General features: G+C 30.9%; 3 protein-coding genes and 1 long non-coding RNA gene across 12 annotated transcripts; 2 read left to right on the forward strand and 2 right to left on the reverse strand.

Moving 5' to 3' along the window:
* Positions 1-11: 11 nt before the first annotated feature.
* lic (dual specificity mitogen-activated protein kinase kinase lic) lies at positions 12-2,745 on the forward strand. Its single transcript, XM_031979197.2, has 7 exons — positions 12-167; positions 352-521; positions 825-990; positions 1,069-1,305; positions 1,391-1,570; positions 1,650-1,867; positions 1,939-2,745. Exons 2-7 carry the CDS (start codon positions 460-462, stop codon positions 2,081-2,083), a joined length of 1,008 nt encoding a protein of 335 aa, XP_031835057.1. The 5' UTR covers positions 12-167; positions 352-459; the 3' UTR covers positions 2,084-2,745.
* On the reverse strand, positions 1,564-3,950 carry LOC116428097 (uncharacterized). The gene is made up of 3 exons (XR_004235194.2): positions 3,743-3,950; positions 1,928-3,565; positions 1,564-1,773 (listed from the first exon to the last, which is right to left on the reverse strand). It is a non-coding gene; the product is annotated as an uncharacterized LOC116428097 (long non-coding RNA).
* Positions 3,951-4,568: 618 nt separating this feature from the next.
* Dgkepsilon (diacylglycerol kinase epsilon) lies at positions 4,569-10,918 on the forward strand. 7 transcript variants are annotated; one of them, XM_076366302.1, is made up of 13 exons: positions 4,679-5,117; positions 5,192-5,239; positions 5,514-5,558; positions 5,651-5,721; positions 6,165-6,336; positions 6,414-6,544; positions 6,611-6,758; positions 6,868-7,085; positions 7,329-7,474; positions 7,549-7,717; positions 7,783-7,954; positions 8,048-8,187; positions 8,428-8,758. In XM_076366302.1, exons 5-13 carry the CDS (start codon positions 6,216-6,218, stop codon positions 8,554-8,556), a joined length of 1,374 nt encoding a protein of 457 aa, XP_076222417.1. In that variant the 5' UTR covers positions 4,679-5,117; positions 5,192-5,239; positions 5,514-5,558; positions 5,651-5,721; positions 6,165-6,215; the 3' UTR covers positions 8,557-8,758. The 7 variants fall into 7 exon arrangements, with proteins under 7 accessions (XP_076222413.1, XP_076222417.1, XP_076222416.1 ...); XM_076366301.1 differs by having other exon boundaries at positions 4,679-5,083; XM_076366298.1 differs by having other exon boundaries at positions 4,569-4,721; positions 4,809-5,239; positions 5,514-5,721; positions 8,428-8,755.
* Nox (NADPH oxidase) lies at positions 9,318-24,618 on the reverse strand. Of its 3 annotated transcripts, none has more exons than XM_031979225.2 (20): positions 24,454-24,618; positions 23,856-24,118; positions 19,078-19,172; positions 18,583-18,691; positions 18,048-18,145; positions 17,853-17,973; positions 17,524-17,674; positions 16,764-16,974; positions 16,047-16,273; positions 15,367-15,555; positions 14,662-14,855; positions 13,615-13,936; positions 12,685-12,826; positions 12,448-12,584; positions 11,879-12,014; positions 11,521-11,741; positions 11,258-11,442; positions 10,635-10,844; positions 9,914-10,117; positions 9,318-9,695 (listed from the first exon to the last, which is right to left on the reverse strand). In XM_031979225.2, the coding sequence occupies exons 2-20, from the start codon at positions 24,000-24,002 to the stop codon at positions 9,498-9,500; spliced, it is 3,297 nt and encodes a 1,098-aa protein (XP_031835085.2). In that variant the 5' UTR covers positions 24,003-24,118; positions 24,454-24,618; the 3' UTR covers positions 9,318-9,497. The 3 variants fall into 3 exon arrangements, with proteins under 3 accessions (XP_031835085.2, XP_031835083.2, XP_031835084.2); XM_031979223.2 differs by having other exon boundaries at positions 23,856-24,162; positions 24,282-24,618; XM_031979224.2 differs by having other exon boundaries at positions 24,282-24,617.
* Positions 24,619-24,946: the final 328 nt, after the last annotated feature.

Genomic DNA, 24,946 nt, shown 5'->3' on the forward strand with positions numbered 1-24,946 from the left:
GAGTAATTTAGTATGCAGAGAAGTTCAGATTGAATTTACAAAACTGAAATGGCTGTTGTGAGCAATTTCAAGCGACTGTTTGAGTTTACTGAAAGCTTCATATATGGGCAACGGAACTTTCAAGTTTTGACATTATTGTCGTAAAATATCGTCATGTTATTAACAAGGTACTATAGAAATTATTTGTAATGATATTATGACAAAAATACTTTTTAAAAAGATTTTATTCTACTCGTTTGTTTTCTCATATATGTCTGTAATGTAGTTGTAGTATAACCTTTAATTTTCTATATCTTTTTCTCAAATATTATTGTAGTGTATCAACACATACATTTTTTAATTTTTTTACAGAACAAGAATACAATAATCATTACAGTTTGTTTAAACATGTATTGTATTCAATTCTATGCACTGCCAAGTTTGCAGGCCTAATAACATTTATTAATTGTCCATTGAATCATGGCTCTACGACGAAAGAAAAACTTAAAACTACAAGTCTCTGAAGGGACACCTATGCCTGTGTATGTATTATTATGGAAATTTTAAATTGTTTATATTGTCTTTTTTCTATCATAATATTTACATTGACCTTTTATGTTTCTATGTACAAATACTTTGATCATTCAATGTTGTTTTGAATCTCTAATTGAAAGTAATTAATAGTTTTTAAGTATTATATTATTAAAATATTGTTAAGTTGTAATATATTGACACAAATATTAGATTAGAAGTATAAGAATCTTCTTGACATTACAACTTTACTAATACTATATGGAAACTCAGAAATATACTATATATAAATATATAGAAATTTTATATTATAGTACTCCACCAAGAAATCTAGATAAAAGAACTACAATAACAATTGGAGAAAGCACATTTGTAGTAGAAGCAGATGATTTAGAAACCATCTGTATTCTTGGACGTGGAGCATACGGTATAGTGGATAAAGTACGACATAAACAAAGTGGCACTATTATGGCAGTTAAGGTATTTTAAATAATCACATATACTAATATTATTCTTTAAATTTCAAACATAGTTTTAACATATGTATTTATTTAATAGAGAATAACAGCGACAGTTAATACACAGGAACAAAAACGATTACTTATGGATTTAGATATTTCTATGCGTAGTTCAGCATGTCCGTATACAGTACAATTTTATGGAGCATTATTTAGAGAAGGTGATGTTTGGATTTGTATGGAAGTTATGGATATGAGCCTTGATAAATTTTATACAAAAGTGTATAAACATGATCGTGCCATTCCTGAGGATATCTTGGGAAAAATTGCTTTTGCAGTAAGGAAATGTTAAATAATTATGCTTAATACTATTTGTTTACCAGTTTATCCAGTATAATTTTAACTTTAGACAAAATTTACAGGTAGTCAGTGCATTGCATTACTTATATTCACAGTTAAGAGTGATTCATAGGGATGTAAAACCTAGTAATATTTTAATTAACCGGAAAGGAGAAGTAAAAATCTGTGACTTCGGTATTTCTGGTTATCTTGTAGATTCTATTGCTAAAACAATTGATGCCGGTTGTAAACCGTATATGGCTGTACGTAACTTATATATGTATATCATAAGAATCTGTGTTTATCTATTCAATAAATTCTCCATCATATCCATTTTTTCAGCCAGAAAGGATAGACCCGTCGGGTAACCCTTCACAGTATGACATCAGATCCGATATTTGGTCACTAGGTATATCTCTTGTTGAATTAGCAACAGGGAAGTTTCCTTACGCATCTTGGGGTACACCTTTTGAACAATTAAAACAAGTTGTAAAAGATGATGCACCAAAATTACCTGCTGGAAAGTTTTCTGCTAATTTTGAAGAATTTATTGATAAATGGTAAGTCAAATAATCTTAGAATCCTGTATTATATACATATACATAGCTTTAACGATTGACCTTATTTTTAGTTTAATGAAAGATTATACACGCCGTCCCAATTACAATCAGTTACTGGAACTTAATTTTATCAGAGAACATGCCACGAAAGACACAAATGTTGCGGAATTTGTTGGAGAAATTTTAGATTTACTTGAAGACGAACAGTCTGTGTAGCATAGAACTATTTTTGACATGATGTACCACATGACCTGTAATGTAACTTCGTATTGCGTATCGAAGTTATTTAATCGATTTTCTATATCTAATTTTATGAATCGTATCGTTCACTCATCAGATGAATCCAAGTGAATTTAAATTTAGCGTTAAAGAAGATATATAAAAAATAATTCCATCAAAAGTTCACTTTTTTTTATTTCTTCAATATAAAATCTCTATATGATTGTGCATATTAAACCTCCTGAAGTTAACAGATACTCTATAATAAAGAAGTAAAGATTTGTAAATATATACAAATATTTTCTACATGATATAACAATACTTTGTCACTGTAATAGCATAGATATGTTCACATTAAAAATTCAGTTGATCATTGCATATTATTGTACAACTCAATCTATATTTTAGTAGAACAATATAATTATACAGTAATGCACCTGTAATAAAAATTATACTCTACAGTAGCGATATTAATACGTATAATGGTGCAATCAACAATAATGTTCACATCTATAAAGATATTATAAACTTGTAAAAATCATGTAGTGTCTTACAATAGTTATAACAGGAGGAGTGCAAAACTAATTACATATTTCTTTTATACATATTGTAGTTGTATAATGAAAATAAATTACCAATAAATGGAATTATAAAATGTACCACAGGTTTGGGCAATATAAAAGTAATACAATTTATTTCAAGTATTGTGTAATTAATGAGTTATATATGAATATCTGAGTAATATATATAATAAAATAAAAAAATTATAAGTTTCTTTTATAATAGTAGAATAACAAGAACTTAATATCTTTTCTATTAATTGATATGTCATTTGAAATACTCTATTATTTATTAATAATTGAATATGCTACGATTATTGCTAATAACGGTAAATTAAAGTATTTATTATTAAAATATTTTAATTTACAGTTTCCTTTTATAATAAATTTTAAATTAAAACTTTTTGTTTTTTAACATGCAGTTTTGTTAAAATTATATTAAATATTCTTTAAATATTTCAAGAATAAAATATTTTATTTTTAATACAAATATTGTTGGACATTCATTACGAACAACAACTATCAATATTAATACAATTTACACATTATATTTATTTTACTGAAAAACGTCTATGGAATATTTACATATCTGTAAATGCTATTTTATCTATATGAAAAATTTAATTCAGTTACATTATGTTATAGCTATTGTATCTACAATTCAGAAATTAAATAATCCGGGAAAGTATTATGTATCCATGAAGGATGCGTTATGTTTTTTAACATTATTTCATAACACAATATATTACATTAAAATAATAAAATGCAGACAGAAATATACAATATGGCAAATTCATACATATTACATCAATAGTGTTTTTCATTTTAACCAGAAATCGGTGGCATTAAAACTGTCCCTTTGCATTCGAGTGCAATCTTTACACCCAATGCAAAAAATCCAATGCTCTTAATCACTGACCTAAAAACAAAAAAAACTGTTTAAAATTTCTCTATTATATGTACATACATTATGAAAACATGATAGTTAATTACTAAGTAAAATATTACAAATTATAAAACAAGCCATTTTCATAATTTCATCAAAAGGTTATAAGCACTAATAATGATTAAAGAAAATTAAGATTTATAAATGTACCATTTAAAAGGGTCGTAATAAATTTCCTTTAAAAACCTCATACTCGATTTCATTATGATAAGTTATAATATGAATTTAAAAATAAATACTTTCAGTTGTTTCGAATATTGCTATTTATACAATGTTCGGAGCAGTTTAAAACCGCACTATTGAAAAAACATAACCTTCTTAGGGTACTTAATCGTGGAGTATGTTGTATGTAGATAATGCACAGTTACCTCATAATGCCCGTACAAAAGGAACTAGAACTTTTGGCAGTTTTCAATTATATTACGTGTCTCTGCCGTAGATATAATTGACATTAATACCTAAGTAATATTTTTAAATATACATTTTATATAAATTTCTTTATAAAATGATGTAAAGAAATCCGTTTTTCTGTTGGTATAATATGCTTTTTTTATTTATTATATATATTATATGGAGGGGGTAACTTTTCGTACGGGGAGTGTCACTAGAGTACTCGCGGGCACCGAGACATCCTTGGTATACAATATACCTGTTTTCTCATTGTTATTAAATTTTAAAAACATAAAATCGAATTAGATGTTTTATATTATGCATACACAATTCTACATTTTTTTATTCCAGAGAACGGTGGTATACATTAAGATAAGTCTTCAATATCTGTTCACACAACACAGTGAATAATTTTTACTTCCCATATAGATTTAATTTCTCTAATATAAATTAAATTTACCCTAACAATAAAAATCCAATTTTTAACAATTTATTAGGATTTATTATTAAACATTTTTTTATTTATTTTAAGCCTTGTGTGTTTTACATGTTGTTTGAACATAAATATGTCCTTAGTACTGTTTAAATATTCACGTGAAATGTAAAAATGACGCTCTCGAAGCAAAACGCACATAATTGTGAAATTACGATATTATAGCTGTTTAAATCCAGAGCAAATAAATAAGCAGCACTGTGGTGAAGGGAAGTTGGCATGCCAAACGGTGCAAGAGGAAGAGGGGTATTACGCTTCTTCACCCGATTCCGTGTTATATGATCCAATTTGTTAATAATAGCATTTTGGCCAATAATGAAAATAATTTTCCAGCTCTGTATAATAATGGTGTCTATTTCATCGGGGTGTTGTGAGATGCAGACTACAACTTGCAATTAATAAATACAGTTGTACATTACACGATTCATTCGACTCTTATTGTGGTACAATGGCAAGTACAAAACATGAAAGAGGGCTCTGACGGTGCTGTGAGTTTTGATTGGCAGAATGTGAAGACACATGTCAAATAGAAATATGATACCACATATCAAATAGTACATAATTATCGAGTGTGCTCATGTGAAATTATATGAATGCACAATAAAAAGGTGAATCAATTTAACTGTGCGTACTTGCACAAATGTACGTGGAAACCGTAACCGTAAACATCAGCTGTCAAACATTAATATTTACCTTCGAATTACAATTGATTACAGTGCGATGACAAACAAGATTCAAATAAGTTAAAGTCATTGTTAAAGAAGGTAAATAACGTTTATTTGAATATTTTACTTTTGCGATTCATTAATACAACGTGCTTTTTTAACTAAGCTTATTTGTTTCAATAGATGAAGTTATTTCTAGTTTTTTTATTTGATTAATTTGTATAATAATAATTAAAGTTTTAAAGAAGATTTATAAATAAAAAAGGTTAATCAAATGATTCATTGACTTAAGTAGTAATTTAAAATCTTTTATATATCTCGTATTATAGAACACCTTTCTTGTATTAATACGTGCAATCTATTTGTTTTGCAGAAATTTATCATCTTTTATGGAAGAAACCAATTTGAATTAAAACATGTTAGAGGAAGAATTTACTTCAATTGCTTTACCTACGTTGTCTACCATGTTACTTTTCCTATTTACATTATATTTCTTCCGATATCTTATAGGAGAGACTCATATTCCCATCAGAGATGTTACTAAACAGCATAATTGGAAATCTACTAGAAAGGAAACTAAGGTATATTAATCTTTATTGTATCATATATAATAAAGTAGCATAGTGTGGAAAGATGTAACATAATATTTATAGTTACTACAATACAATATAATATAATAATTATTAACATGTTTCATATCATGTAAAATATCAGGGCACGAATTTAAAATTAATTAGAATTTGTATTATGGTATTTAACATAATATCTACAACATGTATATATTAAATTAATTGCTTTAAAGAAAAATAATGGTTTTTGTTTTAATTCCATTGATCATGAAATAATTATAAGAAGATTATTACATATATGAAAATTTATAAATTTATTGAAAGTATTATATTGAGAAAGAGTTAGTGTTCTTGTGCAATATGGAAAATGATAATACATTTTCATATTTTGAATAAAATTGATTAATCATTAGTTTATTTGGTACAGTAAACATTTATGAAACTTCTTTCTGTAGGCATATTATTGTAGTATATGCGAAGGTTTGTTATTAAATACTGATGGATTGATGTGTGATTGCTGTGGCGTGTGTGCGGATCCTACTTGTGTCAAGGTTGCAGATAAACAATTAAAGTGTAAAGTTATTAGTTTAAACACGAATGAGCCAATGAAGCATCATTGGGTAAAGGGTATGTTCTCTCTTTTTATTCTCTTATATAATAACAAAGATAATTATAATTTATATAATTTGTTTATTTTATTTAAGGCAATTTACCTCTAATCGCTGTATGTGAAGTATGTAACGAAGAATGTGATATGGAACCTGGTCTAACAGATTGGTGGTGTTGCTGGTGTCAAAGAAGTGTTCATGAAGATTGTAAACCTAATCTCTCTGAAGTATATTTTACATATTTACATAGCTTAAGTTGATTTACATAAGTAATTTATCTACTGTGTCTACAGATATGCGATCTTGGTAAATTTAAATTGATGATAATTCCACCAAGCAGTTTAGAAGTTGTAAATCAACGAAGTACAGTACGACGTAGATTACAACTTCGCACAGTTATACCACCAAATTGGCCTCATTGGAAACCTCTTATAGTTGTTGGTAAGTTAATAATGTACAATGGAATTATGTTAATCAAGTGATACAATGCAAACTTAAAATAATTGTGTCGTATAAATACTATTATGTTATTTACATGGTTCTTTTATAGCGAACAAAAAATCTGGCAATAAAGATGGAGCAGAAATCTTGTCCTTATTCAGAAGGTTATTGAATCCTGCTCAAGTTGTTGATTTATCAGAACGTGATCCAGTTGCAGCTCTTGAGTGGTGCCGCTTAATAGGAAAAGTAAAATGTACTGTTCTTGTAGCAGGTGGAGATGGTACAATAGCTTGGTTATTAAATGCTATTTATAAACTTAAATTGGAGGTAATGTATTGTCTATTTTATCTTACATTCTACTTAAATACACATGTATTGCAATGTCTAAAATTCTGAGATTAAGGTTTAATGGTAAAACATTTATAATTATAATATATTTGAACCTTTATTTAATCTTCTTATAAATAGGGAATCGTTTGGTAGAAAATTACTAGGATTAACTTTTTATTATTACACAAAAGTGTTTGCATACCTATATTTTTTAATAAAATATATTTTTATTTGGATTAGCCAGTTCCATCTGTGGCAATAATTCCTTTGGGCACAGGGAATGATTTATCTAGAGTATTAGGATGGGGAAAGGAACATGATCCGCAAAGGGATCCAGCATATATATTACAAGAAATACAAGCGGCACAAGAAGTGAAACTTGACAGGTATCTAAAGACTTAATAAGTATAAATATGAAATATGAGATCGAGCAATTATATTTATATTTGTAATTTATTAGATGGTCTGTGGTGGTGAAACCATATGGCGGATTAGGACTTCGGGGTTCACATCAGAAATTTCATATGTATAATTATATAGGTATTGGAGTGGATGCACAAGTGACGTTACAATTCCATCGTACAAGAGAAAGTCGATTTTACTTTTATAGTAGTAGATTATTCAATAAGGTAATATATTTTATATAGTATTTTATCTTTTATACAAAGAATTTATACTTTTATATTTGTAATAGCTACTATACCTATGTTTTGGCACGCAACAAGTAGTGGAAAGAGAATGTAAAGATCTTGACAAAAATATAGAATTATATTTAGATGGTGTTAAAATGGATTTGCCATCTATTGAGGGTATTGTGATATCAAATATTCCTTCTTGGGGTGCTGGCGTGAATCTTTGGAATACAGGTATTGAAGATTTAAATATTTTTCCATATATGAAACTTAACAAGATATGTATAAAAATGTACAATACATAAACTTTTTTTTGTTTGTCACTAGGTCGTGGTGAAGAATATGTAAAACAAAGTTTTAATGACGAAAAATTGGAAGTAATTGCTCTTTATTCTTCATTTCATATGGCTCAGCTTCAAGTAGGACTTTCTCAGCCTTATCGAATTGGCCAAGCTAAGTCTGTTAAGGTATTGTAAATATTATTTCATAAATTTAATTTTTTCATCTGTAACTATTTCCATTGCTTTATATCTTTTAATCTATTATAGTTTATAGAGTTGCAAGCAGAATTACATTTTTTATCTGATTGGATCATTTTTTAAATAAAATTAATACGTTAGGTGCTTAAATTTATCTAGTGTTTACCATAAATTGTTGAATATATAATTGTCAGTACATTTAATAAATAAATATTTTATAACATATAGATGAAGTTACTAAAATCTTATGCCATGCAAATTGATGGCGAACCGTGGTATCAACATCCTTGTGAAGTTAATATTATATATTGCAACAAAGCGTCCATGTTGGTGAATACTGTTTCTGAAGTAAATTAAATTTTATCAGTATATTTATATGGTCGTATTTATGTACATTCCAATGTTTGGTATAGAGTGACAAGAAATTTAAATGTTTTGTTAACAAAAACTGTCTATTAATGTGATGGAAATGATGAGAGATAAATATCTTTTCTGCAAACAAAGAAATATCTAGTCATTATTCTGTAAAAATATATGATCTGTATATTATACCTCAAATAAATGAAATATAATTTCAATTTTATGTGTTTTTATTACACCATCACTTGCTCTTCAATTTGAATAAATTGATCAATACTTTTTTTCATGTTTTATTCATAAGGTAGTATTATTTGTTGAATCAAATTTAATGATTTGCCATACGAAGCCATTTGATTGTATAAAAAATGATTTCTATAAATAATTATCTTACGTATAGAAAAAATAATTTGGGTACTTATCTTGTGATAACTGCTGCATACAGATTATATAAAAAGTTCTGAAAAATTTTGAGTAATTTACCATAAATTATCGATTGCATAAAATAGACATGAAATTAATTAAAATAGACGAAAGTCGTCAGCTGTCCTCGATTGAACACATATATCTCATTTTAATATCGAATTCGACAAAATTATCTAATTATGACGGAACGTCAAATGGATTTCCTTGTTATGTTAATAACACTTTGGTTAATACACGAAACGTCTAGAATGATCAGTAACATGAAGTAAATGAAGGTAGAACAATTTTTTTAAGATTCATATTATATTGATTATCTTAAAAAACGAAGTGGACAATATCTACATTAATTTCTGAAAAAATAAATAACAATAACGTGGAATTGTACGGTACAATTAAAATTTCATTACATTTTGTTTTCAATTGGTAAAATGGTGATCGATGAGTTTATTAGAGTGACGTATAAGTAATTTAAATAAAAAGCGATGTAATTAACACGTCGACGTCATATTTCAAGTTCAGAAAGATTCTTTTCTAAAATGGAAACCAAACTGACCGCATTTGTAACGCAAAATCTTCGCTAATTGTGGTGGGCCACAGTAAAATACCGTCACTTTTCCCTTTTTCTTGTCTTTGAGCTGTTTAAAAACTTTATCCCAGTTCGGTCGGCCAGCGTTTGTCCTTGTTTTTAAACCTGTTATAAGATCACGTTTCTCCTGAAAAGTTTCAAAATCATTTTCTCCATTTCTGTATATCTTATCCAGTTTTTATAATTCAATATTTTCGGTAAGTGAATAATATTCGCAATATGTTTTTTCATTAAAAACAATTTATCATCTAACTTCTTCACTTTTATTTTGTAGCCAATTATTTGATTGGTTACGATAAGAAAAGTGTCGGTACGGTTAGTGTTAATTTTATAGCGATATCTTACCATTGCATGAAGCAAATCCATAGCTAACTGCAGTCCGACAGCTTTCATGTCGTTCTTTTGCAGTGCGCTAGTAATGTACATGTGCATCTCGAGGAAATGTTCCATGGCGACACCAAGCTCTGCTTGTTCCATTTCTAATTGAGATAATAAGTTCACGAACCACTCGAATGACCTCTGATCTCTATTAATCCAAAAGAAATCTACCTAAAAATTAAATTTCTTCAATTGTTTCGAAATATCATTTAAAATAATAACATTAAAAAGAATGGCCATCAATTTTATCCTCCGTGGTCTAAAGTGTTCTAGGTTTCACACTTCGGAATATGCAACAGTGTTATTTATTTCAATTATAATTTAATATAGTACTTTATTCATTTATTTGACAACATTTGAGCAAAAATGAATGATAGGAAAAATTGGTAGAATATGCTACTATTTTATTATAGTATTAGTACCATGCAATTTATAGTAGTAAAGTAGTTCAGATACTAAATTTTCAGAGTCTAACAGAGTCTAAGATTTCATTATACTTTATTCAATTTCTTGTATACATATTTCGTTTTAAACAATTCTTTATGTTGAGAATGAATAAAACACTTCATCTTCATGTTTATAATGTAGAATGAATAAGGTTTTTATATTTTCTTTGAAACTTCCAAGTTCATTACTTCAGAGAAACGAGGAAGAAGAGGCAGCGTAAAAATGGCGGGATAATGTTTACCTTTCTCAAGTGCATCACAGTGGACGGAATATCGCTAGCCCAGGAAAATTTACATTGCGGACACATGTGTCTGGCTTTCCAATAACGATGCATGATGGATTGTAATATCGAAGCGAACGGTGTGACTCCGATCCCGGTTGCAATTAAAACCGCGTGTTGCGCTTGGAATATGTGACTTGAAGGAGCGCCGTACGGTCCGTCCAGGAAAATCTAAACGTTTATTGATTCAGCTTCAACTATCAGTCTTTGACAAATTTTATGGATTGACATACCATGGTATTTTATTAAAATATTCGAAAAAGGATGCAACGAAATTTATTCAAAAGTTTTAGGGTAATTAGGTACTATAAGCGATTTGATGAATTTTACATCGACGATTGTAACAATGTTTACGTGGAATATTTGTTTCCATTTGGTTATTAAAACTGAACATTAATGATCAAAATTTTGTGATTTTTAAATTTACTTATTATACTTACTATACTTTGCTACTACTATTGTCGGAAAAATTTTAATAATTTTTCTTTTAGAAAAAATGCTTTTTCTTTAGAAACAGAACATTCTTTCTTCATAAGGGCTTCTTTAAATAAATTATTCCTTAAGAAATAACGCGAAATTTTTACCTCTAATGGTTTTCCTAAATAATTCAGATGCGAATCGGAAGAAATATCTGACTTAGCGTTTTCCATACTTCCATTTAATATTTCGTCCGATTTTGACGATAATCTACCTTCTTCCGCTGCTACTTGCATCGTGGCTAATTTGGACGACAAATTTTTGTACTTGTCTTTATTTATTTCTGAAATTGCTATTTTATGATATAAATATATATGTAGATTACACGTTTAATTTTTCGAAAAGCGTTAGAAGAAAATAATTAGCTCACTGTCGTTGCTTGTAGACATTCCTACTTCGTATTCATAATTCGTCAAGCTTGGAGTCTTAAAAGCAATTATAGTAGGTTTAGTTCTCATATATCGAAAACTTTGAGCTATGTTTTTATTTTGTGGGCTTAAATAAGCCTGTTCTAGGGATTTCAATCGTGCACATTGCATTTGACTTTCGTTAAAGTTCCTCTCTGATTCGGACCTCATGTATTCGCGAAGTCTGTCAAATAAGATCATAATTGTAAAACTATGTAATATTTATGTATGTCATAGGAATTGTTAGATTCTATTTTCATCGAAAATTGATGAACCGTTTGAAAATTTATAGACATGAAATAAGATACGTAGGTTGCTTACACATTTAGTCTGTCTCTCTTTTTTCTTCTCGTTTCCATGTCAGGTACTGAGATAGACTTTTTTAATGGGATTTTGCTGTGAAGCAGTAAACGGTGAAGCCTTCCTTCCTTGGACACTTTACTACTGTCAGGTAAACCTACATGTAGAAATTGTTTCTAATCATTTTCATAAAATTGTTGAAAATATAGAAATCTATTAATATCAAAGTAAATATCTAAATATATAAATTTGAAATATAAAAGCTTTTAATTTATGAAAATTTGAGAATGCTAATAATGTCATTTACATTTATTGTATTCTTTAGAAAAGTATAATTTGCTATTTAAACAAATTTCAAGAAAGTAGAACTATTTCTTTGCATAAAATTTGAGTATTTGTATGGTCAAAAAGTTCCATGCGTCATTGCTAAGAAGTAGAAACGGTAAGTCATGAGTAGACATATTCGAAGATTCCTATTTAACGGTTGATATATTTTCAAATTCGTTTATTTCAAAAGTGAAGTGTCTGTTTTTATAGGCAATAATTATTGTGCCATTAACAGAAATAGAAAAATTAAGTTCATCCTTTACCATTTGTACTTTGAGGCAAACAATTGACGCTGCCACTATCGGAGACAAAGGCTGGATTATCAAGACCTTGATGATCTTTCGATGACATTGAAGACATTTTCATATTTGGAATTAAATCCTGTTTTTTATTAAGGTACCTACAAAAAAATAATTATATCTACTCGTTAGAAAGTAATGTTTTAAATGTATTCAAACAAAAGTAGATTATAGACAATGTTTCCATCGAATAGGACTCACACATTTTTAGGAACACTCTTGCTACTGCAATCTTCTTCTGAAAATATACTTCCCGCTTGAAGTTTCATTTGTTCATTCTCAAAATATGAATACAATCTGTTCGTCCATTCACCGACTGCTCGAATATGAAGCCATATATAATCTATGAAATACAATAATTATTAATATTATAGTTGATACATCAATCATTTTATTTGTTTAAATGGAATGTCTATATTTTCTTTCTAAATTCTGATAAAGCATCGAATTCTGCATAAAAAATCATTATACTATGTAGTGTCTAAAACGAATAATTACTAAGATGTTCATAAAATAATTATCCCGCATTACAAGGTATGCTCATTCAACGGGACTGTTATATTTGGACTATTTTGTTTACGGTGACAAGTAATGTCGTTAAACACGCTTCTAGGCATTAGACATCGTCGATATGAAATATTAGCTAAGCTTAGTAATAATAAAAGTCGCACAGAAAAAAGTACTGCATTTATTGAGATTTCGTACGTTAACGCGTTGACTGCCACGAGAATTTCGAACGTTTCGTTATAGCAAGATTTATTCCTTTACAATACAGGAAAATAGTATTAGAAATAATTATTAATGTTTTGGTATTACAGTGCTCATATTACACTATTATCTAGCTTCTTGTGTTTCTGAATATTTTGATTCAATGGCAATTTTCTTATTGTAATTGTTTTCGAGCAATTTGGAAGCTCCGGTTACCGGTAACCACCATTTCGATCAGGATATTTATTTTGATACAATAGTTTAGCTCTGGCAGTATTTTCATCGCACGCAGCCTGAACATTATCACTCATACATGTCTACCCTTTGCACCCCGACTTATGTACGTCCCTTCCAACTTACGTCATCCATTCCGGAACCAATTAGTACTGAATTTTTGAAATTGTTTACATGAAATTGTCTAACCTTCTTGCTCTGGCGCGCTGCTGATGGTAAAAGGATGCCACTCGTAGCGAGCAATAGCGGGAACGTTCACGAAAACATAATCGCCAGGATTAAAACTGAAATGAAGCGGTCTTTTGATGACTAAGTGCGTCACTTTCGAAGGCAACAGGAGACCGGAACTTATGTACGTTTTCCCGAGCTGCGATCGGGTCCAAGCAATCCGATGAACCTTTTCTATCAGGCACAATGTGCCTGGACCGATGAACCATTTCCAAAAATTCGGTCCATGGAAAATCGTTAATATCCAGAAAGGTATGTAGAGTAAGTGGGACCAGTAAAATATCTGTAGAACAAATAATCAGCGTAACTGTAGCATATTATAAGAAAAGCAGGAGGTTTTCGAAATCGTAGCATTACGTCATTAGGAAGTTAATAAATTCAAATGAAAAAATGAGTTGAAAATGTGAACACACAATTTGTCATATTAAATTTGATTATCTAGTTAATCAATGCTGTGAATTCTGACTCATTAGTTATTACTATTCGTAACTGTTTTACAAGAATTTGGATTGGACTTAGAAAGCTTTCTTATCGAACGCTTCTTATGTATATCAAAATGTTGATCTTAACCCTTTCAAGGCAGAATTTTCAGTTCCTACTTTTTATGATTTTATTGGGCTGTATGCGTTTACGGTACATAATATAATAATTGTCAAAATTTTATAAGAGACCAATTTTTCATACTGCAGAAAATATTAGGTGATGTAGCGTAGTTACCACCAAGCAATAACGATTGTACATTTTCCAAAACTATAATTTTTATTTGTTGCAAAAACTACTCAATTTAACGAAACTTAAGATCTTAAAATGTCTTTCCGTGGAATTTTCGTCCTTTTCGCTGTAATAACAAAATTTGAAAAGGTGGCATGCCGCGGCACTGCTGAGCTTGAAACGGTTAAAAGAATTTAAGTTGTATATTGTCGATCGATGCGAAAGAAAAGTGTTCGATAATCTTATTATAAACTTGTAAACGTTTTGTCGGAAAATTGTTCTTGAAATTTGTACAACCTCGAAACATCCACCACGACGAACGAACGGCATCGAGCACACCGTCATTATGGTAAGAATAATGACAAGAATGATCCCAATTGGGTTTGCATAGCCTTGTACGAGACCAAATCGTCCTGGACGGCTCGTCAACAGCCACTCGTATGTAGTGTAATTTTTAAAATTGAGCACTTCATCGTATACAACGACCGTACCTAAAAATTTCATTAGTTTGTTAATTTTATAATTAATTTTTTCCGATACTAGAATGTAACGAACAATAAGTAATAGTGATTTTGTTGTAATTTAATTTTTCACTAATCATGACCGACCGTTTCGTATATATATTCGTATATATCAGGGACTTATCGATTCGAATAAAGAATAAATAGTGTAAATATTTTATAGTTTCATATAAAATTAAGGAGAATTGATTGTGGACATTTATCGAGTATACGTTCTATTTATTGCTATTGAATCGGATAATAAAGATGTACGATTAATTTTTTATTTCGTTATTTTTAGAGAGAATTTATATTGTATTATATTTATTGTTGATCATTCAGACAGTATCTGTTCGAAGTTTACGTTTAGTACAATGCAATGTCAGTTCCATAGTCTCGTTTTCGATTTGTTATTAAATTAGGGGATACGTATGAAATTGAAGACGGATTGATGCTAATGATATAATTCAATGCTGATAAATAATTAATAATAGCACCGTACCGAAATTGAGAAGATGCATCAGTGTGTGCACTACACTGAAGGCGCCAATTAAAACACCCGTTACCTTGTGAAGGTAAATGTGTTGATCCAACGGAAGTACAGAATTAAAAGAGTGTGTTCGAAGAAAGGTAATGCACTGGCGTAACATAAGAACCAGGATGAAGCTGCAGTTAAAATTCAGACACTGACCTGTATTGAAATGTTTACTTACTAATTAAAAAAAAAGAAATTAAAGTAACATATAGTAAAAATACAAAATTTCTTTCTTACAGGCTGCCATTTCTTTCATAAAAATTACTATTTATACACACAAAAATGCCAGTATACTCCTCGAAGATTTTCAAATAAAACCATCAAATAAATTTTAATATTTCTCTTGATTCGAGGAAAAAGAATTTCGAAGCATCGTTTCATTTTTCACAGCCAAAGTTCTTGTTAATTTGAACCAAAAATAAATCTTGCAACCATATTTCTTATTAGAAAGTTATATAAATTAATTGAACGTTTACTTTTATAGGTGTAATGTTCCCAATGAAAGTTCAAAGAGGAATGAGTCACAAAGAAATTATTTCCTTTAATTGTATTATTATCATTAATTCTTGTAATAATGTCAATCTTCGTTTAGTATGGTCGATACATTTCTTATAAATTAACTTTTTTATAAATACGTATTTTCTTACCACAAGCCCGAGCAAGCATGACGTAGCCGTTCGAATGCCTGTACTCGCAAAGTCTTGAAATAAACAGGGCAGCATTAACGAAAATGAAAGCACCGATAAAAGCGAGATAAACGTAATTGTTCTTCATATACGGTTTCGTGAATTGATAAGGCCGTAATGATGCGAACGATCCAAACAACGATTTCTGTTTCGCTTTCGGCTTCGGTGGAACCAGCCATCGGTCGATACTGCGAGTTAATTTCTGTTTTTAATTATTAGGTCATCCCGCAAGCAACATGTTTTATAAGTAATATCTTTGCAAGGTACTTTTTAATGTCATTTCGAAAGTGGCGTTAAGAAATTAATCGTAAAACGGGGGAAATCTTACTCAACGATGGTCGATACGTCGACGAATGAAACAGAAAATGAAAAATATTAAATTTTTAATATTTAATTTAAATTAAATGTAAATCTTTTACGTTAGAAGTTGGTATAAGAAAACGACATTACTTGTGGGATGATAAACGTTTTCTGTTTCGATTAACACGTTGACTGCCGGAATTTCCAAATTACTTTCCAATAACACAAAGTCCCAGTACAGTTAGTGTTAATAATTGTTCCTTTTTATCTTTTCTACAAAGGAATAAGTGATTTTTTTTTGTACCAGTCAACGTGTTAATGGGACAAAGTAGGTATCGTTAACTGTTCCGCAACTAGTGGGAACAAAGATTTGCTCACCTGATCGAAAGATTTTCTAATAAACCCTCGTGCTTCTTTAACTGATTTTTTAGCGCTTCGTAGGTGATCGCTCCTCGATTCGATTGGTCAGCGTCCTCGAATAGCGCCACAGTTAATTCCTTGATTTGTTCCTCGCTGAATTCCATTCCATTTTCCTCCATGCAAGCCCTCATCACGTGTTCCAATTCACGAAGTTGAATTAATCCATCACCTTATTGTAATCAATTGTTTTCCAGATAATACACATAATCATCTAATAATATAATATTATAATAGAACAAAAATCTTGTAAAACTTTATTATTATTTTATTACTAAATTCTTTGCCCGGTTATAAACGTTCCATACAAATTAATTTCATTTATCATATTTGTGTCGAAATAAAATAGATTTACAAGCAAACATTTTGTAAATACAACGATAATCAAGAGTAAGTTTCAAAATAGTAGGTTTATCACTTATTATTAATATCATTATTATTATTGAATATGTAGTAATAATGATTTATTGATAAGATGTGTGAAAATATTAAATTTTACAAAATACAGTACCTGTTTGCAAATCATACTTTCTTTTAATCATTTTTAATAATCGTTCTTTATTTTCTTATCATGCTCTCTTTTGATATCACCTTTAAAACTTTCTTCCAACTTTCACTGTAGATCAAATTATTTGCCCCGATTTCTGTTTAGGCTCGTTTGATTTACAGTGACTTCCAAAGGTCAATTTCATTACTTTCATTTCCATGAAGTAAGTCTTACCGTCAATATCGTAAACTTTAAACAGAAATTTGATTTTATCGTCAGGACTTTTTCCTGCGAACTGATGCATTGCGTCCAGAAACTCCTGAAGAGATATGGCACCAGAGTTGTCTTTATCAAATATTTCGAACGCCCTATCAGTGAAGAATGGCTGAAAGAGAAATGATATTTTCTCGAATTTCAAATTCTATTTTCGAAATATCTCCGATTGCTTATTGCATAATTGTACTTGGTGACTTTATGGAACAAGAGAACTTTTTTGAACTTTATTACGAATTACACACCATTTTAATCGTTCGGTTATAATATTAAAAACATTTCACACTCACATTTTTCGAAGTGACAATATTATTAAATTCCTCGCGTCTTATTTCCTTCTCATTGCCCACCATTTGCTTGAAAATCTTTTCCAACCATTCTAAACTAGCCTTGTCAAATCCGGCACGTGGTCTGCAGAAGCATTGCAAGGAATAATATTCGCTGACAACGTTTATACGAAACAATAGTAACGTGATTTAAATCACCTTCTGTCGGTGAGATTCGTGATGAAATCCATAATTTGAATAGAAGACACGCAGCCCTCATTTTCTTCGTCAATCAGGCGAAATAATTTGTCTACGACCTGTGTATAGTAAATTTAAGACAGGAAACGATTAAGAAATTTCATATAATTGAACATATGTAATTAACACTTTCGCAACAGGCAACGTAGACCTAAGTCATTTCAAATTCTTCAGCTGAATATATTTTATCAAACAAAAAAGTTGTTCCTATACGCATTTGTAATGTTTAATTTTTTCGAACTTTGAACAACAAACGACTATAAGTATCATACTCAGATGTAATATTTTTTAGATTCACATCAATTAGCTGCACACTGTTGGAAATTATATGCCCGCATTCAGTTAAACGTTTCGTCCAGCCATCGCCCGTCGCGAAAGTGTTAAGTGTAATAATCGAACTACATGTTGCATAGACATTTATACAGTATAAATATTCTAAATTCATTACCGCATTTTCATATTACTTTTGCATAGATTTTTTGCATCTTTGTCTCACCTCTTTAGTGGCAAATATCCGTCGAAAGTTCGCGAGGTTTATAGAATCCTCGCCGCATATAGTGTACACGACACTATCGAATTGATCGATGAAAGTATGCTTTTTATTCCTGTTAATAAAATAATAGAATAATTTAATATCGTTTTCTTTTCTTAACACTAAACGTTAGACGATCAATGTTTCTTAATGGAAACAGAAGCGAAAGAAAAGACAAAAGTTGAGAAACTGATTAATCGGACAATGTAGGAATTCGGACAAAGTTAAATCAGCAAGAAAACATAGAATTGTCAATCAAATTTTGAAATCTGTCTTATAACCAGTCGTTAATAATGAAATATGTATAAATTAATTTTCCATATATTTAATTACTTCTTCAATAATTTTTTCATTTTATAAAAATAATCCAGACATAATTTGAATTATTAAAAATAATCCTAAAACTGATCTGGACGTTTAGTGTTAAGGCAGCTTCGTTCGAAATTAAATATTCCTTACATTAGTCTGCTCTTTATAAATTCTATCCACTCGTCTTGCTTCAGTGTTTTCTTATCGTTTTGGTCGAACAACGTGAATAACTTCTCCAGTAATATCTGCAATGTTCAATATAAACTGTGTTAGAGATTTCGATTGTTTTTGTATGAAGATTTCTTGATTAATTGCAGATGTAACAATGAAATACAAGAAATTTGTAGATTTGGACAATAGTTGAAGGACTGAGAAGACAATTAGTATAAGTTACATTTTTATGGTACGCAGCTTAAAAGAGTATCGTCAAAACTTTAAGCTGACGAAGCAATTGGAACACTTTCTGCAAAAATAACACTAGAAGTACTGAACAAAGAGAGTGACTTACGAGATTACTATAATTATTATAATTCACTGTGATCCTTAAAAGAACACATTTCTTGAGATTTACGAGACAAATATATAAAATTTCGAAATATCTCATAAAAGTATCTTTATAATTTTAATAATTTAAGAAAAACCCTCAAAACCAGTCATTACCCTATATGGTAGTACTATGTACTAGTGTTAAGTTGAAATGCAAAGGAACTAACATAAGTGCATCATTAACGGAAAGTTTTAACCCTCTTCGTTCGAAAGGCGAGCCAGGGTCGCCACTTCGTTTTAGCTTGGTTTACGAAACGCTCTCAATATGACGCACATCGAATTCCATAAACATTATTTGGTAAGTATCTATATTAATTTTTATTCGTGCAGTTGCACGAATACGCATCTTAATTGACTATTTTTAAATTCCCAGTTCCCAACATCCAAACGAACGAACGTTAGCTTTTCTGAGAATAATAAAGTAAATAAATAAACCTAGCGTTAATACAGTAAAACGAAATAGTTTAGTATGCAATACCAACTGTCGCGTAACGTATTAATACATGAGGTATCGCGGTAGAATAGTTTTGTTTCTTAATTTGTGTGTGATTCCTCTTTATACTGAATATAAAAGATATTTTAAAGTCGACATTTTATCAAAAAATCACGAATATTTCCAGTGAAAAGATCGCCGAGCGCAGAGGGTTAATAATAGAAACAGTCTTTAAATGTTTCGAATGAAAATGCGATTTCTGAGCCCTCCAATTATTGGACTGATTCAAGGACTGCAGCAGTGTCACGACCGCAATCGTGATCGAATTCTGAGTATTCCGAGACGCTCGAGGCGTGAAGGCTTTTTGGCCCCGGGCGATCCACCACCTTGATCGATATCTGTGGCCCTCGATAGATTCCCTAGCCATTTGCTACGATCCTGTCGCCGCTGCCTCCGCTCTTCTCCCTTAAGTCATTCTCTATTCGATATTGATCTCGCCTTCTTGTCATTTACTTTCAATGGAATCCGTGACCTTGTTTTGTTTCGTGTAGCGCGACGTAGCGACGCTAACATCTGGGCCTTTTTCTACTTTTTGACGGCCGCTGTCGCGGACGCGTGATTTTAACGCGGTCGCAACCACGCGACACGTGGTACATCGTGCACCGATTCATTCGGGCAGCCCAGCGTCACAAATGTGTGATGTTGGCAATTATCGCTGCTATGATGATATTGATACATGACATTCGTTCCGATCTTCATCAGTTACTTTGCAAAACAATGAAAAAGCGGAAGATATGCTTGGTCTGGTATTAGATTTTATTATTTTGAGTTTTTATAGCAAATAGTCTGGTCTTTAATCGACCGGTGTGCGATACAGATTCATCATTTTTGAAATTGTTTGAACGCACCAATATTGTGAATGTCGTGTATTTTTAATTGCAGAAGCTATAAAGTTACATGTTTCTTGCACTGATTCTACAGATTCCCCTATATAAAATGGTATAGCTTCTGTAAATGCAGCTAAAAAGAAGAATTTTAGTGAATTTTGCTCGTAGCAGAATTAACAAATGTGAAAATTAATTTATTTTACAATAACGTTATTTTCATTGATAATTTTATCGTACTTGTAACAAAGAATTAGTGTTACTTTTTTTGGTAATATTAAAACAAGGTATCTCTCGCTGTAGCTTCTAAGGATTAACGATAATGGTATGTAGTCCAAAAAGCCTTCAGGATGGAAAGAGATAACCAAAGTCCTACGTTATTAGAAAGTTTAATCGGTGTCTACAGTGCTTCTCCATTCAAGTATATTATAATTACACGTCGTGAACAGATGTTAAGATCTATAGGTAGTACAGTGCGCATTGGGGTATTTGCGCGATTTTAGGGGCCAAAATTAAAGACAGGTTTATATCGATTTTTCACAAGAAAATATGAGAATATAATATAGTGATATACAATAATACGCAATTATACGACATATAACAATAAATTTATTCATATAAATTGTATATAATTTCATATAATTATATAAAAAAATGTATGTTTGTACATCATATATTACATGATGTAATAGACAATGATATAATATATATATAATACAAAATAATAAATAATAAATAATATATAATTGTTTAATTTATTGATTTTCTGCAAATTTTCTATACTAGTGGGCAAAATTAAAGAATTTTTAAATTTCTGTTGAAAAGTTGTTGAAGTTCAAAATGATATAGATTTATAAGAAAAACATTCGTTTTGAAGTATTAAATCTTAATGACTTTAACTTTTCGAAAAACTGCAGGCGGACGTATGCGGAAAATTTTATTTTTGGATAACAATCTGAAAACCTTACTGAATACAACTGCGCTTGAAAGAAAATCGGGACGCATCTTGATCTATGACAAAATCAGTCATGAAGTTGTACAACTGTGTGGAATATCGATGATGTATCAGTTTTGTTAAAATGTCGATACTTACATCAATATTCATGGTAAAAAGGTAATGAACTATTAAAGACAGAGTATATACTTACCTGAAAACTTTGATACTGAAGAAAAATTCGTACAACTTTTCCAAAACATATGAAATATGTTGCGAGAAATTTCAAGAGTAAAACGCGTAGTCGAAAAATGTCTAACTTTCGGGATGGCTCAGCACTTTTCGAGTGCTTCAAGGATAAAGAAACTTTGTAGGACATTGTACCTCAGATATTCAACTATCTCAGATAGCAAAAATTGTTCGGTTTAGGTGAAATTTTTAAAATGGACTTTTCGCCGCCCATATCGGGCGAATACCCTACTGTGCGCCGGCTGTTTATGAAACTGCTATCGCCAAATATGCAGCCTTCAAAGTATAAAGTTACAGCAAATCAACATTTAGTTCAAACGAAAAATAGTAAAGAACAATTAATGATAATAAAACTTTCATTCAACATGTTATTCCTTAGAACAACACGTATAAGATTAATTTTTGAAAACATTCTTTTTCACGATCTCCAGTAAAACTCTATTCTCACCGACATTTATTACGAAGATGACCTCAACATCATTTATCCGAAGAATTGTGTGTTTATCGCACAATTGGAAATAATTTTCTCCTATAGTTGATCGATACTCCCAGACGCTTAGCTGCCAAGGAAAATAATTATACCTACTTGGTAGCAATGCCATTCCATACATTAATAGAAATATTCATTGCGTCACTTGCTTATTGATCAAGTTATTGTGTACGCTCTTATCTTGTGCGAAGGAAACATTCTACAGTGAATCTTCGTTGAGAATTCAATATTGATTTGGTGACATAACAGGTTTCTATGATTCTACAAATCACGTCGTAATGAAGTTAAGATTGGTTTTGAAATCAAATTTCACAATAATGCCACCGGCATTCTTGTATTAGTATATTTTCAATTAAATCCACGTTACTGTCCTGCTGTGAAGTGTTAGCGGTTATTCTACGCGGCGAGAAGTCAGGGAAGCAAGGGAATTCTTCCACTCAGAATGTTCGGGTCGCGTCGGTTTCCATTATTGGCATCATTGGCGACATTATTGGCGCGACAATAACGAAGGAAGAAAATGAGACAGTACGTTTGCATTATGCGATTGTTACATTACATTTCAGTCCGTTGTATTTAGTCTCGCTTTCCTCCGTTGCTACTACCGCATGGCTAATAACGACCACGTGCCGAAGGTCGAAGCGGCCCAAACATCGTGAATGGAAGAGCCCCCTTGTCTCCCTGACTTCTTGCGCGTAGAATAACCGCCAACACTTAGCCGGACAGTAACGTGGTTTCAATTGAAAATATACTAATACGAAAATGCAGGTGACATTGTTTCGAAATTTGATTTCAAAAGCAATCTTAACCTCATTATGATGTGATTTGTAAAATCATATAATTCTGTTACGAATACCGATCGTTCTTTCACTGGCAAATGTTCATTGTATTAAAAATTCTATCAGTTACAGTAGGAACTAGAGAATATTAAATTATTTCCAGTATTCTCTGTCTTTACTTATTTTTACCGAATTTATTAATAAACTAAATTTTCTATTTCTGTACGTTCCGACAGAGGATTTAGCTTAAATCTTATTATTCTGACTGAAGACTCGTCTTAAATTTAATTATTGTAATAAAAGAGTTATCTTAAATTTTATTCGTCTTGTTTTTCGAAAGTGAAATGAGCTCGTTGGTTAATAATAGCGAAGTGAAAAAGAAAGGGTGAAAGAGTTCTTTGTTTAACGCTAGATTCACGGACGTTTACCACACAGTTTGTTCTATTGTCCTTAAACAATTGATATTTGTTCATATGGATCTTTGGAATAGAAGGTTTAAAATATTTACCAAATAGTGTTTATAAAAGTCAGTACGAGTCAAATTGGCTCGTTCCACAATTCTAGTGTTAACAAATCGTACTTGTTTCGTAATAATCATTTCATTGAAGACACTCACTTGGTCCAGAAAAAGACGCCTGAACGTGTCTCTATTATATCGAACGGTGCCGTTCACTCCGATTATTTGGGAACACTCTTCCAAGGTGGTCGCTCTCCTCCTTTCAATGAGGCACTTATCCTCCATCTGACTAACGTCACTCTCCATTTTTATTCTATTTCACTCTTGTATGAAGCACAGATCAGATTCCCCAATTTCCAACAAAATTCTGTCACTCTGTATATTTACACGCGACTTGTTGTCATTCCATGTCACCCTCGGATCTAGATGAACCGAAGGAATTTATCGATCACGTTGACTCCAATAACTACTCTCGATAGATCACGATATTTAAAATGAAAAAAAAAGAATAAATAAAACACGAGTTTAGTATGATAATTAATTAGTAGATTCAGTGAAAGTAAACTCTTAATTTATGTCACTAACACTTCACAGATGTTTGAAGTTGTTTTTTTCAAAGCAAAACCGTTTCACTTATTAACAGAAATATTTCATTGAGAAATGTGCTTTTTATTTTTAAAATTGTTCGTTTCCTTTGTCGAAGATGAGTAAGAAAGTGGAAATATTTTTTTTTTGAGAGAGAGAAACACGCGTTCACCACTTGTCGACGCTCGTTGACTGGATTCGCCCGGCATCACCGCGTAGCGCCAAATGAAAATCATCGATGCGTATCGACGAATCCGTAAGGCGAACCCCTACCTCCTCGCGGACCCCTTTCGGTACCAATTTTTCAGAACATTCTGTGCTTGGATCTAGAGAACGGGATGCCTTTCGATTTCAATAAAGATCACATGCTAAGATTCGAGGAACAGACAGACAGATGTATAAACAGACGACCTTTCACTTTTTCGTGAGTCACCTTTCTCTCCCTTTCCCCCTTTTATCTCGGTTTTGGGACCCCCGACTTTTTCCTTTTCCTGTGTAAACTTTTCTAATGCACCACCGCCATCTTTGTTCGTGTATAATGTGTTACATATGTAATAGCGTAAATAAGTTTTGATGCGTGTGCGAGCATGTTCTAATTTTAAGAATTTAATTACGAGTCATCAATGAAATGAATAGTTACAAGGTTATTACTGCGATTTATTGTG

This window comes from Nomia melanderi, chromosome 3, assembly GCF_051020985.1.
Source record: "Nomia melanderi isolate GNS246 chromosome 3, iyNomMela1, whole genome shotgun sequence".
Classification (NCBI taxonomy): domain Eukaryota; kingdom Metazoa; phylum Arthropoda; class Insecta; order Hymenoptera; family Halictidae; genus Nomia; species Nomia melanderi.

What these genes read in the sequence shown, in the direction of transcription:
- lic (XM_031979197.2), top strand. Translation starts at nt 460, where the DNA reads ATGGCTCTACGACGAAAGAAAAACTTAAAACTACAAGTCTCTGAAGGG. An exon ending in GTTGTAAACCGTATATGGCT is followed by an intron (nt 1,571 to 1,649) that starts GTACGTAACTTA and finishes CCATTTTTTCAG; the next exon opens with CCAGAAAGGATAGACCCGTC. An exon ending in GAAGAATTTATTGATAAATG is followed by an intron (nt 1,868 to 1,938) that starts GTAAGTCAAATA and finishes CCTTATTTTTAG; the next exon opens with TTTAATGAAAGATTATACAC.
- Dgkepsilon (XM_076366298.1), top strand. Translation starts at nt 5,557, where the DNA reads ATGTTAGAGGAAGAATTTACTTCAATTGCTTTACCTACGTTGTCTACC. An exon ending in CTACTAGAAAGGAAACTAAG is followed by an intron (nt 5,722 to 6,164) that starts GTATATTAATCT and finishes TTCTTTCTGTAG; the next exon opens with GCATATTATTGTAGTATATG. An exon ending in TTTATAAACTTAAATTGGAG is followed by an intron (nt 7,086 to 7,328) that starts GTAATGTATTGT and finishes TATTTGGATTAG; the next exon opens with CCAGTTCCATCTGTGGCAAT.
- Nox (XM_031979225.2), bottom strand. Translation starts at nt 24,002, where the DNA reads ATGGAGAGTGACGTTAGTCAGATGGAGGATAAGTGCCTCATTGAAAGG. An exon ending in TAAAGTTTACGATATTGACG is followed by an intron (nt 16,975 to 17,523) that starts GTAAGACTTACT and finishes GATTACAATAAG; the next exon opens with GTGATGGATTAATTCAACTT. An exon ending in CAGCGCGCCAGAGCAAGAAG is followed by an intron (nt 12,827 to 13,614) that starts GTTAGACAATTT and finishes TGTATTTCATAG; the next exon opens with ATTATATATGGCTTCATATT.